This window comes from Chrysochloris asiatica, unplaced genomic scaffold (genome assembly GCF_000296735.1).
Source record: "Chrysochloris asiatica unplaced genomic scaffold, ChrAsi1.0 scaffold00010, whole genome shotgun sequence".
Classification (NCBI taxonomy): domain Eukaryota; kingdom Metazoa; phylum Chordata; class Mammalia; order Afrosoricida; family Chrysochloridae; genus Chrysochloris; species Chrysochloris asiatica.
The window spans coordinates 20,842,864-20,861,118 of record NW_006408528.1 but is presented as its reverse complement, the minus strand read 5'-3'; the positions used below and the strand labels follow the sequence as shown (position 1 = coordinate 20,861,118).

At 37.1% G+C, this 18,255-nt stretch overlaps 1 protein-coding gene across 3 annotated transcripts in view; it reads left to right on the top strand.

Annotated features, from left to right (window-relative positions):
• ADAM22 (ADAM metallopeptidase domain 22) overlaps window positions 1-18,255 on the top strand; it is a 267,600-nt gene that overhangs the window by 44,461 nt on the left and 204,884 nt on the right. For all 3 annotated transcript variants that reach the window (XM_006834320.1, XM_006834319.1, XM_006834318.1), the window contains exon 3: window positions 4,670-4,746. In XM_006834320.1, coding sequence (XP_006834383.1) covers window positions 4,670-4,746 — 77 coding nt within the window. The remainder of the gene's footprint in view (window positions 1-4,669; window positions 4,747-18,255) is intronic.

The following is an 18,255-nucleotide window of genomic DNA, read 5'->3' as shown; positions in this document are numbered from 1 at the left end:
TCAATTCCTGGAGGCTTGGTTTTCACCAGTGTTTTCAGTGCAGCTTGGACTTCTTCCTTCAGTACCATTGTTCCTTGATCTTATGGTAACTCTTGAAATGGTGGAACGTTGACCAATTCTTTTTGGTACAGTGACTCTGTGTATTCCTTCCATTTCCTATTGATGCTGCCTGCAGCAGTCAGAATCCTCATTAAAACCAGATATACTGGCATGCTAAACTTTGTCTGTCTTACTTTGGACATATTGTCAGGAGGGACCAGTCACTGGAGAAAGATGTCATGTTTGGTAAGGTGGAGGGTAAGAGAAAAAGAGGAAGACGCTCAGCGAGATGGATTGGCAAAGTGGCATCATCAGTGGGCTCAAGCATGGCAACAGTGGTGAGGTTGGCCCAGGATTGGGCAGTGTTTTGTTCTGTTGTGTGTAGGGTCACTATGAGTTGGTACTGACTTGATGGCACCTAACAACAACATACTGGCATGCACCTCTGAGTTGTAGAATGAAAGCAAAGGATTGAAGTATGATAGGAAAGGCCTTCTAGGAAGCCAGATACCTGCTCTGCTAACAACTGGTATGACATTGGAGATGATGCTTTCCCATATTGAGTTCTAGGGACCCTCTCAATATTCTTCTGTGGTAACTGAAGTGTTCAATGGTTTTGAAATTTTAGATCATTTTAATTTAGTAGTCTGAAAATACATTTTCTACAGTTATATTTTTCAGATATCTCTGAGAGCAATTACAATTTTTAATATTCAACTTAAATTGAATAAATACTACATTTTGCAATATACATTAGCCATTCTCCTTTAGACTACTCACCCACCTGCCCTTCCCAAAGGAAAATCTGATAGAATAAAAGTTCTCCTCAAACATTTCCTTTTCCTTTTTACTAAAAACGCAAGGTCTAAGATTAATTTTCTGAAAGCTAGCCTGTTTTATTTACTTCAGGGGTATTGAAAAATAAGTTAGAGGGGTAATATGAATTCAGTATATTTCTATGTACTTTATTATTTCTCCTTGTTAACATAAAGAAATAAACCTGTTTATACTCTTTGTTTTAATTATAAATCAGACACTTGAGAAAGGTAGATTCCTGAGTGTTCGAAGAAATCACAGACTTCAAGGAGAACACACTAATGTTTATTTTGGTCATTACCTCTACAAATCCAGTTTGGCTGAGACAGAAATCCTGTGTTTGACTCTTGTGATTGCATGAGTATTAATCCTGATATTGTGGGTACCTTGTTTTTAGTCAAGTCATAAAGGAAATAGCTTTTGAGTCTGGGACAGTCAATTCTTTGCTAGAGTTGCTTTTCTAAATGTTTAGTGACAGGCCAGTGACTCTGTATTAGTATCTTAGTGCTGCAGTAATAAATTACCAACTACTTTATGCCTTAAGACAATACAAGTTTATTGTTTTGCAGTTTTGCTGGTCAGAATTCTGACATGTTACGGGACCTAAAATCAAGGTATGACAGGGATATGCTTCTTTTAGAATATGGTCCCTGCTTTCTCTAGTTTCTAGAAGCTGCTTGTATTCCTTGGTTTGTGGCCTCTTCCTCAGACCAATGTGACCTGTAATTCCATTGTCACATTTCCTTCTCTGTCTTAGAGCTTCCTGTCTCTCTCTTAAAATGACCTGTGTGATTACATTGGTCTAAATAAAATCATTCCGGATAGCCTCCCTATCTCAAGGTCCTTAACTTAATGTCAACTGCAAAGTCCCTTTTGTCATGTAAAGAGATTAGAACAGGGGCATCTATTATTTTGTCTACCATAGGTTTTTTATTCTCATTCAGATGTCACCTCTTCAGAGAGGTCTTCTAGGACCACTTTAGAACCTAGTCACTCTTTATAGCATTGCCTTCTTTTCTATTAAGTATGAGAATAATGTGTTGCTTTATACATTTATTTTTTTTTTAAATATTATTTTATCTCCCTTTATCAGAAGTTGTGCCAGAACTGAGATATAAGGTCAGTCATCGTCACCACCATGTCACTTAAGTATAAATTATTCTCTTCCATTGTTGGAGTCCTGGTGTGTTGCTGTAGGATAAGCACTGGATCACATGGTCCATTTGAACCACAAGATCAGTAGTTCAAACACACCAGCCTCTCCTTGGAAACCCTATGCAGGGTTGCTGTGAGTCAGAACCGACTTGATGGTACTTAACAACAACATCCATGGGTTGGTTCTCAGTTGATGTTTGTTGAATGAGCCTATCTGTATACCTGTTTTACACTTGTTGTCATCAAGTGCTTTTGAGTCAGTTCCAACCCATAGCAACCCTGTATAAGGTTTCCAAGGAGTGCCTGGAGGGCTTGAACTGCCAACCTTGCAGTTCAAACCAAATTTGTAGTCCAGCGCATTAACCCACAGTGCCACACCAGGACTCTAATGTTTTACATTAATTGTTTCACATTTATGTTTTACATTAGAGTCATATTATCATTTTCTGTTTCCTATTATCATCAGTAATGCAAACATTCATTTACTAAACAGCAGTTAAATATTCTATCAAGAAATTTTATTTTTAATTTAAATATACAGATTTCTCTACAGGATATAGCTAGGATCAATAAAATATCAGATGGAGCTGCTGGAAAAAATCAGAATTAATACTGTTTGTTAATACCTTGTCAAAAAACAATGATGATACACTATCTTGATCTAGGCTGTAACCATGATACCAAGATAAGTACCACATGCACCCTGCTCTGTTCACCACAAGTCTCCAAAATTAATATTCCTAATTCAGAAGGGACTGAGATAAAATCTGTAACAGTAGTGTAAATGCCAAGGAAGAATATAATAGGCAAGGTTTGTTTTAACTGAGACATCAATTGGTGTAAGAAGAACTTTCCTCAAGCTGTTCTGAAAACATCACTGTTAGCATTTTAGAAAACTCAAAAAGTGGTTTGGCAGAAAGTACATTATCCATTGACACACATTAAGAAATCCTGATAGAAGGACTGCGTTTTGATAAGCAGGGAAATTATAGTTGATTCAGTCACTCAGGAAATATTAATTGTTTACCTGCTGTTGGTCAGTACTGAGGCCCTGATGTGGTCCTCACCTGTAGTGAGGAGGAAGAAAAGAGGAAGGCTGGAGTTGGGAAGGTTTCACAGAAGAGAAACTTGATCTAAGTCTTGAAGGATTGGGCAAGGCTATTTCTGGGAAGCAGTCTTGGTAAAGATCAATAAGCAAGGGTCTGATTTAGAAAAGCAGTATTCAAATGTGACAGCATTCAACAACAACAATCAGATGTGATGGGTAAATATTAAAGAAAAAATCACAATGAGCTTAGCTTGTTGAATTAAAAAATAGAAGAGAGAACTGTGTCTTCAAATGGGGTGTGGTGGGTGCTTGAGGACTTGTGTGACATTGTGCCTGAGGTGTGGGAGGTAATTGAGGAGGATCTTGAAATCTAGAGAAGATTTGGATTTGATGCAGTAATCTGTGGCAGATGTGAAAATGGATGTGGCTCTAAGAACTATCACTGAGAAAAAAAACAGAAACCAAAATTGGGTGGTTTGGGTTTTAATTGGAAAGACTGAGGAGTTAAAAGTTGAATGGTTAGTGAAACTTAACAGATCTCTAGATTGTTCTTCATCCTTGGGGTTTTCTGAGGAGTAAGATATGTTAACAACTGAGGAACAGCATTCTATCATCCCTACTTATTTCAAAGATTTGAAAACAGAAGAGTTATCCTTTCTTTGCAAAAACTTTGTTAACAAAACAAAACAAAATTTTCACCTTTCACCTAATACTATAGCTTCCTTTGTGTAAAAATCTTAGAGATGACTGAGTTGTCCTTTGTGCCCAACAGAGTCCTGGAATGCCCTTCCTGTGGTGCATTGGTTCTCACGGAGCACCATCTGCCTTATGTGATGCATAAATACAGTTGTTGATTAGATAGTTTTTTATCCCTAAAATGAACTCCTGGTGTAGCGCTGTAGGATCATCACTGGACTGTGAACCACAAGGTTGGCAGTTCAAAGCCACCAGCTGCTCCTCGGAAACCTTGTACAGAATCGCTATTAACACCCCTAAAATAATGTTTGCTATTGTTGTTTTCTTCCTTCTTTGTAGGAATGATACATGTTTATTTTAGAAATTTTGGATACTATAGAAACACATAAACAAAAATATTAAACTATAGTCCACTTGCTTACATAGAACCATTGTTAATATCTGGGGCGTCAAATGGGATACAAGTTTTCTTCCTCTTTTCTTTTCATTTAATGCATATGATTATTTAATATGCTATATTACTGTTATTGACAACATTGTATTTTTTAGTTTAGAATTCCTAAGATGGCATAGTAAATGTTAAAAGGGGGGGTGTCAGTTATTTATTATAGTATAAAAAGAATGAAATGTAGTGTAAGAAGAATGAAATGTAGAAATGAAATATTTAATGACTTTGCAATAAACCAGGAAGGTAGGGCTCTTGTGCTTCTTGATTGCGTAGTAATTTACTTCCAATGGGTGAATGCTTGACTTCTAAGTTGGTATACATTTTACTTTTTTATGTTTTTATTCTTCATGTTGAATTTGCCTTCTCATTTATGATTTTGTAAACCTTTTAGAATGGTCATATGAAATACTTACCACTTGACTTCTGTGGCTGTATGGTAAATATCTTTTCTCTTTTTGACATTACAGTTGACTCACATTGACCAAGCAGCCTTCCAGGTGGATGCCTTTGGAACATCATTCATTCTTGATGTCATGTTAAATCAGTAAGTTTTTTGGAGCTGCACTTACTTTTGTCAGATACATATTTGACTCTACTTTTCTATATGTTAAATTTTGTTTTCTTACTATATTATATACTACATCTACTTATATCATCAGTTTAGTACTATGTTTAAAACTATTATATCTATTAAATATAAGTTATGAAGAAATGACAAATATAGGAAATGGATAGACATTTAAAATAGAACATCCATAACAGATTTAAGAATGTAAGAGAAAAAGTTACTTAATTGTTTTACATAGGAATATATGTGGCCTGTTTCCTAAGAATGACAGTAAATAATGAAAATACTACTTTGGGTTTTGAAGCATCTTTTGTATCAACAGCAGAAAGAAGAGAGCTATCCTTTTTACTTAATGATTCAGAGGGCAGACTGTACGGTGTGTGATTCCAAACAGTGCCTCGCTTCCATCAGATGCTTTGATTTTAGGGCAGATTTCTATGAGGTTTAGGATACCAGGATTATTCTGTAACTACAGTATAATTTTAGGAAGTTATTTGTCTGCCTAGAATTTTCAGTTGGGAATCATATAACTTTAGTTTTAGAAGCACCTTTTGTTAGTCACTGGATTAACTTTTTTGCCCTTACCTAAGTGCGGTTTCTAGTGAATCGTACAGAACATATAGTTGTCTATTCATATTTTAAAAGAAATTTCTATTACACTTCTTATTATGGGAAAGTAAGGAGGCATTAGTGGTCTGCCAAACCTGAATTCGTAAGAGTGGCAGGGTCAGACCTCAGCTTTGCTGGAAGCAGCTAGGTAACTGCTCAGGAAGTAAATTTGAAGTCAGAAGGGCAAACAAGTAGACTGAGAGCAAGAACTCTAGGGAACCAGCCAGAGGAAGAATGAGTTAATAGAAGAAATGTTGTTGTTGTTAAGCATTGTAAAGTCAGTTCTGACTCATAGCTACCCTGTATATGGTTTCCCAGGAGTGGCTGGTGAGTTTGAGCCACTGACCTTGCACTTTGAAAGCAGCCTTGCAGTCCAGTGCATTAATCCATAGTGCCACAGTATGGTAGTCACTAGCTGGTGTGGCGCTATGGAATAAAGCATTGGATTGCAAGGTTGGTTTGAAATCACCATTGCTCTTTGGAAACTCTATATAGAGTCAAACCCAAGGACTCCAAGACACTTAACAACAGCAAAAATAACACAAGCTACTTAAATTTAAATTAAGGAAAAATTTCTGCTCCTTAGTAGTATGAACCACATTTTGAGTGTTCAGTAACTCTATGCGAATGAGGCAAAAGTTCTGTTGGGTGGTGCTGAATTTTCTAGCACTGCAGAAAATCCCATTGCACAGTTGTGGTTTAAAAATGTCTTCGAGGGAAGAGGCACACATATGAGTGCTTAGATTACTGAGTTTGTAAATTCCTTTAGATTGATTCAGTTTTAATCAATGAATTTGTTAATTTTACCAGTATGCTAATTTTTACAAAACTTATTTACAAAACTCTGATAATGATTTTATTATGTTAATGGTTAAATAATATAGCAGTTAAATTAATTTTCTAATTAATTGAGCTGCTTCATAAGTATATTTTATAAGTAATTCTCTCCCACTCCCACACATAAACATTTTGGGAATTCACAAAATGATTGAAATAACTGGAAAACATTGTGCCAAATGGAAATTGGCTATTTGGATATTTCAGCAATATTTCAGGATATTTCAGGAATTGTTTGTACTTTGATCATGTATATTTTAAAAATGCATTATAAAGTATATTTATGCTAAACTCATTTATGTAAATTAACTTTATTTCTTATTTTAAAAATTTATAGCCAGGAACTTTTATAGTTCATTTCAGTTATACCGTATTTTTAAATCTAATTTCATAGAATGTCAGTAAGATTGTGTTAATATTATCTGTATTGTATATTCCTACTTTATGTAAATAACTTAAAATTGGTATGTTTAAATGACTCATTTCAGTTTTTAGCAACTTCCATGTTATTTTAGTTTTAAAAACTATCATAAAGGGATGCATGCTCCTAAGACAATTAATAAAATTGTAGGAAAAATCTTACACTTCTTGGAAGTTGATTGCCCATTTTTCCATTGTAACATTATGTTCATTTCCATACCCACCCTACTACCTGTTTTTCACCTCTGCTTCATTAAAAAATAATATTGATCACTTTTTAATAAATGGGTTGGAGTCCTGATGTGGCACTGCGGGTTAATGCGTTGAACTGCAAGGTCAGTTTGAATTGCAAGGTTGGTGGTTCAAGCTCACCAGCCGCTCCTTGGAAACCCTATATTGTTGTTATGTGCCGTGGAGTTGGTTCTGACTCATAGCGACCCTGTACAGGGTTTCCGAGGCTGTAAATCTTTATGTGAACAGTTGGTAGTTTTGAATTGCTGACCATGAAATTAGTAGCCCGATTCGTAACCGCTACGCTACCAGAGCTCCTTTCGGAAACCCTATACAGGGTCACTATGAGTCTGAACCGACTCGATGACACTTAACAACAATATATGGGTTGACTCATGAAATTGTCATTTTTATAGATCAGAACATTCAACTATCAGCAATTTCATAAGGTCAGCTAGTCCTCACTATTTTAATGATTTTTAAAATTGACTTTTTATCCTCACTATAGTATATTGCTCCCTGAAGGCAAACATTTTCTTTCCTCCACTGTTGTATCCTTAGCATAAAATAGGTCCTAAGTTCTAGTCTGAGAATTTATACTGTCTCAAAAACCAGAAGCTAGAATTAGCCAGAAGATAGGAGGTGACCAGGTGAGGCTGTCAGTTGGGGAGTATCAATGCAGCAAAAAATAAAAAGAGAACTAGCTTCTGAAAGCTGAGCTGTGTATCTCGGCCTGATTTAGAAAGCAGGTTCCTGGTTCTCTATTCAGTGAGTCTTCTGCTTCTCCTCTTTCAGTTTAGTTGCGGAACCCCCATGTTTTCTGGTTCTTGGCATCTTTAAGTCCCTGATTTTCACAATTGAAAGATTTGTTCATTCTGCTAAAACCACCTCACTTCCTTTAGAGAAATATGAGTTCAGATACTCAGAAACAAATGGTCATCTTTATCAGAACATAAAGTTTAGAATATACTGAGAGAGAAGTGGATTTTCTTTCTACTGAGCATTTTTATTATTGCATTAAAATTTAAAAATTATTAGAATTACAAAGAATAAAGTACTATCCTAAGTGGACTGAGAAATATGAAAGTAATTAATTTCCAACTGGGATTTTTATAAAATGTAGATGGTATGTAGCTGTTTTCCTTTATACTGCGTTCGTTATGCTGTCACGGTCTTGATGATTTGATCCAGTTTTTTTTTTTTTTTTTTTTTTTTTAATTTATGTGGAGCCCTCTTCTCAGTTTCAGCTTGTTTTCTTCCATTGTTTAAGGAGCAGGAAGGTGAAAATTGAATATACCTCTTGAAAGTTTTTTTTTTTTCTTTCTTATGAAGCAGTTCTAGGCTGTGCTACATGTAGAGTTGTTTTTTGTTTATTTTTTTAAACTAGAGGCAAATTGACTAAATGTGTGTATGTGCTGCTGGATTCTAGTATTAGAATGGATCCAATAATACATACTTTTGTATTGGAGTGTAAAGGAAATGTCATTGCACAAAATTTCTTATGAATGTTCAGTAAATAAGCATATCTGTACTCACATTAAACACAAGACTTCAAGCTTTGAGTATGTAATTTCCGCATGAGACAGATAAAGAACATGGAAAGATTTAAAACGAAAAGCACAGCCAGTTCTTGTTTTGTAAAAGTTTGAAGAAAAGTATGGGAAGTAATTTGTGGCTCCTTCATTGGGGTCACATAGTTGAGAAAATTATACTCTTCAGGACAGATACATTAATAAAAATGAACACATGCCTGGTCTGGACTAACTGGTCCTGAGGCCACATTGGACCTTTTGAGGTCAGTGACTGGTAATATACTTTATTATGAAACATTTCTCAGATAGAAAAATGCTCAATCAAAACATTTGACTATATTATTCAGTCCAAGTCTTTTCCCGTAAATCCCCTCCCTCTTCTTGCAGAAGTGGATAATTAAACTATACAAAACAATAAAAAAACATTGAAAAAGATTTCCTTCCAGGACTCCTTACCCTTTTACTGCAGATGCCCTGACAAAAATAAACCATAAACCACACACACTCTCCTCCCACCCCTTCCCCCCCTTCCAGATGGACTGGTTAGTTGTTTTAGCATGTGAAACATATAATTATAGATCTCAGATGAACATGTCTTTTATCAAGGAATTCTGCTGACTAGTCCTCAGATCTTAACATGATCCTTCTTATAATTTTGAACTATAGTTTACAGGTGTTGTTGTTGTTGTTGTTGTTAAGTACTGTTGAGTCGATTCTGACCCATAGCGACCCTGTATAGGGTTTCCAAGGAGCAGCTGGTGAGCTTGAACCACCGACCTTGCAGTTCAAATGACTTTTCAGTCTGACGCATTAGCCCATAGCGCCACACCAGGGCTCCTATGTTATAATCTTATTCTTGTTGTTAAGTGCCACAGAATCAGTTCTAATTCATAGTGACTCTGTATAGGGTTTCTGAGGAGTGGCTGGTGAGCTCGAACCGCTGACCTTACAGTTCAAAACAATCTTGCAGTCTAGCGCATTAACCCACTACACCACACCCAGGACTCCAACCTTGTTCTAGCAACAGTGAAATAGTTTCTCTTGCACTGTGATTCTCAGTCTTCTCTTTTGTCCTTGATTGACAGTGGGAGTGGGAAGGAAACTAGGAACGCCCACATGACAGATGTCAGTCAGTAGCTTGAGTTGCCCATGCAATAGGAAGGAGGTAGTGTGGAGATGGGTGGAGGTGGAAAAGCAGGAGCAAGGTCAGACAGTAACATTCTTTTCAAATGGCCAAGTCCAGGCTTGCTTTCTTGCTGGCTCACTTTCTGTTGTTACCCTCACATTTATAAGGAATGCAGAAAATGCAATGGATAAAGGATATGGTATGAGTTCAATAAGAATTTAACACTCTGGAAGAGATTCATGTATGAGAGTAAGTCAAGCATTGCTACAAAGTCATAGAAATGTTAAACAAAAATATCAAAATGTGAAGTTATTGTTTCTTGACATATTCCCCCATCTATAACTATATACATTAAAAAACAACAACACTTTTTTATTGTGAATTGGATGAAGAATTACAGCGCATACCAGTTCCATTCAACAGTTCATACACATTTTGTTTCATCTCATTGATTGCAATTGCACACAATGTATCATCACTTCTTCTGCCTACTCCCTGTGTTTCCTGTGTCCATTCCTCTTTCTTTCCTAACCCTTCTGAACTTTGTGCTTGGGTAAATCTGCCCCTTTTATCTCCAATGTTTGGTTATTCTAAGGAGTGCATACCTTCCCAGAACTATTGTTCTCTCTATAGAGCTGTTTACTATTTGGCAGAAAATTGTATCATTGGGTGAATTCAGTCCCAGACTTAAAGGGTGTCTAGCAGCCATAGAGGTGTCCTGGTGTGGCGCTGTGAGTTAATGCGCCAGACTGCAAAGCCGTTTGAACTGTAAGGTCGGTAGTTCAAGCTCACAAGTTGCTCCTCAGACACCCTATGCAGAGTCACTATGGGTTGGAACCAAGTCGATGGCACTTCACAACAACAAAAGCAGCCATAGACTCAGGTTTTACCAGTCTATCTGACCAATTAACGTGGTCTTTTATGATTTTGAGTTTTAGTGCATATTTTTCCTCTCACTTTACCCAAAATCTTCTGTAAAATATATGACACCAATCATTGCTCCCACTGCACACTCTCTGTACTTCTCATCTGAGTTTATGATTCATTGCAATGATGACACAGAACTCATATATCATACTTATAATCATAGGGTTTATTAGGGACATGAACAGGTTACAATTCAGGGTCAGAGATGTTCAGGGCACACACAATGCTTTAGTCAGGACAGTCTCTTCTCAGCCATTACCACAGGCAAGCCTCCGTGTGGCTTTCAGCTCCCTGGTCTGGCCTCTACTCTGCTCTTTCAGGACTGTTGATAAATGCCCGCAGGACACACCTTTTCACCATAAGCCTCAGTTTAACAACACTAGACTTTATGGGTTGGCAAACATAGCTTTATATCCTTTGAAAAAATCTATCCAGATTCCCTTTTGGAATCCTTACAAGCTTCTGAGCTGACCTCTCTGCCTTGATTTTAACTGGCCATCAGATCCCCTTGGAAGCCACTGTTTGTACCTTCTTGTTGAAGACACTTTAACAAGACTAAGATGAGTATATTACAGAGAGAACTTGTCTGCAGCTATCCACTGATCACAGTGACATGTTTAAACATGTTGTGTTTGGAATAATCTCATGCATATATGACCTGGAACCTAATAGCAATACTTCTTTATTTACCCTAGTACTTCACCATGCTTTAATGTTGTTGATAATGATGACAAACATAAGTGATGATAAGTTTATACATGGCGTCCTGGTGTGGTGCTGTAGGATAAGTACTGGATGGCTAACTGCCAGGTCAGCAGTTCAAACTCACTAGCCACTCCTTGGAAACCCTATATAGGTGTTTACTTGATGGTACTTAACAGCAACAACAAACTTTATACACTTGCTTGTCTCTTACTGTCTTATTAGCTAATATTTTCACATTTACAATAATAGTGAAAAATAACTACCCAACTGTTTAGCATATTAATGACATATTTCCTTGTCAGTAAACAACACTGAGGGGGGGAAGGCAAGAGTAATACTGGATAAGAGTAATGCTGTCATGGAGAAGGTTATGTGTCAACTTGGCTAGGTCAGGATTCTCACAGGTTTGTCAGTAATGGAATGATATAGTAGTAATCCTCCATTTCATGATCTGATGTGGTCATCCTTCATTTTCTCAGAAGGTCAATTTTTATATGAAAACATGGTCTTTTGAGTCTAACCATGTCTATAAGTGGGGAGTGGATAATTAAATGATGGTGTTGTGTGATCGTGATGAATAACAATAGATTCCGCAGTTATTGATATATATGGAACTGAGTATCTTTCTATTCAACTAAGTTCATTATGGTAAATATTTGTTCATTTGTTCATAAATATCTTACTACAAAATTACTATGTAGGAGACAAATCTGTAATAGATATGGAATAGTTTAGAGTCTTTGTTATAAAATTCATACATAGCTATTTAAGTTTTTAAGCACTAAGTCCTAAGAGCACTCTAGACCCCTAAGACTCAATAGAAATAATGAAATAGACTATTAGTGAGTCTGCATCCAGAGAGACAATGATTACTGAACACTGTAACATATAAGGTGATTTCAGAGAGTGACCAGTGCCAGTATTGACAATGTGGGTGAGGGATAGCAGTAAGAGCAAATGTCAGGGACAGACCATATCTGTGAGTTGCCATTTGAATTGAAGGTGCCCTCATGTAGAGGGAGCATCAAGTGTGATCAAAGCCCTGCAGTAGGAACAAGGTTGGCATGTTTGAGAGAGAGAAAGATGACTGAGAAGGGTGAAATGGTGATTATGCATCTTATGTAATGATTGACTATTTTAATGTCTTTTCACAATTTTTTTCTGAAGACCTCTACATTGGTTATTGATTTAGCACAATCCTACTATCTGTTGTAGCCTTATAATGTACTTTAATATCTGAAATGGAAATTTTTGTCATTATTTTCTTTTGCAAGACTTTCACAGTTATTTTTGCCTTTTCTAATATGCAAATTTAGAATACTTTTGTCATTCTCTTTTGTCATTTTAATTGGACTGTCATTAAACCTCTATTTTAATTTGAGGAAAGTACTTTTATGGAGTCTCTCCATCTAACATCATGATGTATTTCTAATTATTTAAGCATTCATTCTTATATTTCAGTAATATATATTATTTTTTTTAGTCCTTATACATTTTCCTAGGCACTGTATTGTTTTTTGCTACTTTGTATGTGATTTTTCATCAAATTTTATAATTTTTATTTTATTTACTGGTATAAAAGAAAGTTCTTGATTTGTATTGTCCTGTATGGAGCTTTCTTAATATTGCTAATTGTTGTTAGTTATTTCTTCTGACTTTTCTAATTTAGCAATAATATAGCTGGAAGTCATGAGAGCTATTTTTTAATTTCCAAAATGACATTACTTGTTATTTTACCCATCTTGAATTTTTTCTAAAAATATGGTAACAGTATTATTTATTGATCATGGGACCTTTATCTTGATTGTTTTTATAATAGGACTGACTCTACTATTAGTTGTTAAGTAGGATGTTGATTATTGATTTGAGAACACTAAGTTCTATCAAGTTTAAGAAGTATTCCATAACTTGTTGATTAAGTTTATTTCCCCCCTTTTTGTGAATGAGTATTAGATATTATTGAATGCCTTCTGGTTAATTCAAATGAACCTATGAATTTTCTTATTATATTTTATAATATAAATGTTTCCCATTACTAAAAATTATTCTTGACAGCAGAGGATAAAATCTGCTTTTTTATGTTAGATAATTCAATGTTGCAGCCTATATGTTGCTAACTTCTCTAGTTGTGAGTCCAAACTGGAATTATACTTCCAGTTTACCTAAATGATTATGCCCCAAGTCCCTACTGGACATCCTGCTGTATATTATCTCTGTCTCCAAGTGTTCTGAGATTGTCTTCTCCAGCTTTTCATCTCACACTGTATTCCTGCCTGTAATTGATTCTCTGCAGTGCCCCTCATGAGAGCTAGTCAGCAGGGCACAGCTGCCCACCACTAGTAATGCTGCTGACATTTGCTGGGAGTGGTTACTCAAAGAACCTACTATCCCAAATCATCCTTAGAGTTCTAATTTGGCTCTTGCCAGCTCTGGTTGTGTAGGGTTAGTATCCCCATCGGGAGAATGTCGATATAGCCATCTCTCAAAGACAGGCAGGAAAAAAAGGCAAATTAGTTCTTTCCCTGGCCCAAGCCACCGATATTCTGCCACAGGACGAAAAGCAGTGGGTGACATCCATTCTCAGAAAGGAAAATCAGACCCTCTACTCTGTAGGATGAGCGCTGGGCTGTTAATCGCCAGGTCGGTGGTTCAAACCCACCGGCTGCTCCTTGGAAACCCTATGTTATTGTTGTTAAGTGCCGTTGAGTTGCAGCCCTGTGTAGGGTTTCCAGGAAGCAGCTGGTGAGCTTGAACTCCTGACCATGTGGTTCAAACCAACTTTGCAGTCCAGCTCTTTAACCTACAACAGTATACTAGGACTCCCTGGAAACCCTATACAGGATTGCTATGAGATGTAACCAACTCCACAGCACTTCATAACAATGGCATTACCTGTTATAATCAGACTCTCATGGCTTGACAATACCTTTCCTGTTGTTATTCTTATGTACCATTGAGTTGTTCCCAACTCATAATGATCCTATCTACAATAAGAATGAAACTTTGCCTGGTCTCACACCATGCTCATAGTTGTTGCTGTACTTGAACCCAGTGTTGCAGCCTCTGTGTCAGTCCATCTCATTGAGGGTATTCCTCTACTGTACCAAGCATAATGTTCTTCTTCAGAGACTTGTCCCTCCTCATAACATGTCCAAACTTCTAAGGAGGATTCTGGCTGTACTTCTTCCAAGACAGATTTGTTTGTTTTTCTGGAAGTCCATGGTATAATCAATATTTTTCATCAACATCATAATTCAAAGGTGTCAATTCTTCAGTCTTCCTTATTTATTCTCCAGCTTTTTCATGCATTTGAAGCAACTGAAAGTAACATACTTAGCCTACATTTCCTTGTTATATTCTTGCTTCCAATAGATCAGGATTGTACAAACTTCCTGCTATGGTTCCTAATTATCTATGTTCCAGTGGTTAGACAAAGACACCATAGTTTTTAGAAATCGAGCAGACCAATAAACAACAAACTTGTAGTCAAAGCTCTGCACCTTGAGGTGACTGCAATTGCTTTTCTGTACTGCTTCAGTTTTTCTCAAGGGTTCTTACAAAGCCACAGGCTTACTAGGATGGCATGTCCAAGAGAAAATGAAGTTGGCTTAGTTGAAACTTTTTTTTTAAGTTTGGTGACTTAAAATTTTTAGATCCAGTCTCTTTAGGTACCTCATTATTAACTGCTGAAATAGATTCGCTATGTTATGTTTTAAGAATTTTTTTCTGTAGGATAAGCATTTGATAAGTACTCGACTGCAAGGTTGGTTTGAACTACAAAGCAGTTCAAACTCACCAGCCCTTTTATGGATATCAGAGTTTAGGAAAACTATATAAAATGAAGTTTTTTTCACTTACAAATATATAAATATATGTAGGACTTCAGGTGTGGCATTATAAGATCAGCACTGGATTTTGAACCAGAAGGTCGGAGGTTCAAACCCAAAGGTCAATTCAAACCCACCAGCTGTTCCTCAGAAACCCTGTGACCTCAAAGTCATTGTGAGTCAGAACCAACTCTATGGCATGTAACCACTACATCAATAACATTTAGTGCCTATAAGTCCTATATTTATCTTGATAGTCACGGAGGCTGTGTAAGAGATTGTTATTGTTAAGTACCTTCAAGTTGGTTCCAACTCATAGCAAACTTGTATAGGTTTCCACGAATGGCTGCTGAGCTTGAATTGCTGACCTTGTGGTTCAAACCGACCTTGCAGTCCAGTGCATTTACCCACAGAGAAACACCAGGACTCTGTAGGAGAGATTAGTATTTGCTAAACATCTTTTGAGGGTTGGGTATTAACATATGAAGAAAAATGTGGCATCAGGATTGGAGGAAGACTCATTAACAACCTGCGATATGCAGATGATACAACCGTGCTTGCTGAAAGTGAAGAAGACTTAAAATATTTACTGATGGAGATCAAAGAGCACAGCCTTCAGTATATATTGTATCTCAGTGTAAAGAAAACAAAAATCCTCACCACTGGACAAATAAACAGCATTCTTATCAAGTTTTCAAGGACTTCATCCTTCTTGGATCAACTATCAACACTCGTAGAAGCAGCAGTCAAGAAATCAAGACGTATTGGATTAGGCAAATCTGCTGCACAAGACCTTTTCAAAGTGTTGAAGGGCACAGATGTCAGTTTGAGGATTAAGATGTGCCTAACCCAAGCCATGATATTTTCAATTACCTCATATGCATGCGAAAGCTGGACATTTCTTAAACCTTAACTGAAGCCTACTTTATTTTCTCTGTTGTAAGTTGAAAGCAGTCATTTTAAACTGTGAACCCCAAAACTAGGCTGGCTTACTACTTCTCTCAGACAGGAGGGTGCCTTGGCTCAGGCTAGGATGACCTTAGGAGTGCCTGGGGAAGCTTTTACGTACAAATCTGAACAAAGAGAGACTGGATTAGAAGGCACTAGAAGGTCAATTGGAATTTTGGTGTGATGCTGTAAGATAATCACTGGACTGCTAACCAGAAGGTTGGCAATTCAAACCCACCAGCTGCTCCTTGGAAACTATATACAGGGTCATTATGAGTAGGAACTGGCTCGATGGCACTTAACAATAATACATCCATTGGGATGTGTCTGACAGCCAGAAAGAGATCCAAGCAGAAACCAATGTAAGCTAAGACCTGGGAAAATATTCTGGAGGGGCATCTGGAAGGAATTCTAGAGGCAACAGGACCCCAGAGACTGGAGTCTTTTATAGAGTTCAGAAGGCCGTCCTTGTGGGTGAAGAGGAAGCTGTGGGTGAAGAGGGCTCGAGTCAGTATTTATATAAGGATAATGAGAACTGAGCACAGTGGAGGGTAGGTCCTGATACACCCCTTCATATTATGGCCTTTTTAAGCTTCCTGCCTTCTGGTTTGTTTTTAAAAGTCCAGCCTCAGTATAGACCATGTTTACCATCTGATTAACCTCCACATGCTTTAGTAATTTCCCTTTAATAAGGAAATCTGAAGATTTCTGCATATTTGTTGTCAAGGTGACCCTAAGATTTTTGAGGCTTTTAAACCTTTTTGCAAGAGCAGAAAGCCTCATCTTCCTTCGCTGGAGTGATTGGTGGGCTTGAACCACTAGCTTTGTGGTTCACAATCCAGTGCTTATTGTATGGAGCCACCACACTTATGAGTATGTTATTCAAATTGGAAAGAAAAGAGCAGTATTTACTATTGTTGTTGTTAGGTGCTATCAGGGTCGGTACCAATTCTTAGCTACCCTAAGCACAACAGAACGAAACACTGCCTGGTCCTGGGCCAACCTCACATTTGTTGCCACGCTTGAGCCCATTGATGCTGCCATATTGTCCATTTCGCTGGGGATCTTCCTCTTTTTCCCTGATCCTCCACCTTAGCAAACATAATATCCTTCTCCAGCGACTACTCCCTCCTGAGAATATGTCCGAAGTATGAGAGACGAAGTTTGGCCATCCTGGCCTCTAAGGAGCACTCTGGCTGCATTTCTTCTATTTACTATAAAAAAGACTTATTTATGATGCTTATTTTTTCAAAGAAAATATAATTGCTATTTTTATTGCTTGAAATGATTGTATTTATTTGTGTTACAAATATTAGATGAGTTCAAAGTGTTATTTGTTAGACACAGTAAACAATGTACAACAGTGAAACTTATAATGCAATGAAATGTATTTGCATAATTGCATAGAAATTTTAAGTGATTAGGAGATACATTGAAGATAAAATTATCAGAGCTTGTTGCTATTTTTTCCCTCAGGTACCAAATAATTGCACCCTACTAAATAATCTACCAGGAAGTCTGATAAATTATTTAGTACAACCCAATAGAATACTTTGTTTGATATACAAAATTGGTTTTGCTAGTTATGTATAATGTAATTTATCTTAATAATATGACTATTAAAATATTGTTGTTGTTGTTATGTGCCATCGAGTCGGTTCCGACCCATAGCTACCCTGTATAGGGTTTCCGAGGGATAAACAAAATCTTTGCAAGGTGAATGATTTGATTTTGAGTATTTGTAAATATTTACTGTAGTAGCAATAGTTGCTCTGGTAGCGTAGTGGTTATGAATCGGGCTATGAACCGTTCACGAGGTCAGCAGTTCAAAATCAGCTGCTCTGTGGGAGAAAGATGAGGCTTTCTGCTCCTGTCAAGATTTACAGCCTCAGAAACCCGGTACAGGGTCGCTATGTGTCGGAACCGACTTGACGGCACTTAACAACAACATAGTTGTTTTCCATTAAATACTGTGTTTTAGAGTGAGTTGTAAGGTATGTGCTTACTCCAGGTAATAGCATCTGCATAGAACTTGCTTCTTGTTCTTAGTCTCTGAAAAGGGTTTCTCACAGAAGTCTCTCTCGCTCTATGTATATCAGTCTCTTACAGCACGCTGTGAAATACATATTTTTTCATGCTTCACCTGTTGACATATCTTCCTTACCAGTGAGATCTGATGTGATAGCTGGTACTGTAGATTATTGCCCAAGTGAGCATTAACAATAGTAAAGAGCCAGATCTTGGGAATGCCATGGTTTGGGGGGAAGCTTGACAACTTCCCACCCATGCAGTCTTACCACTTTTCTATCGCTTGCTTTAGTGG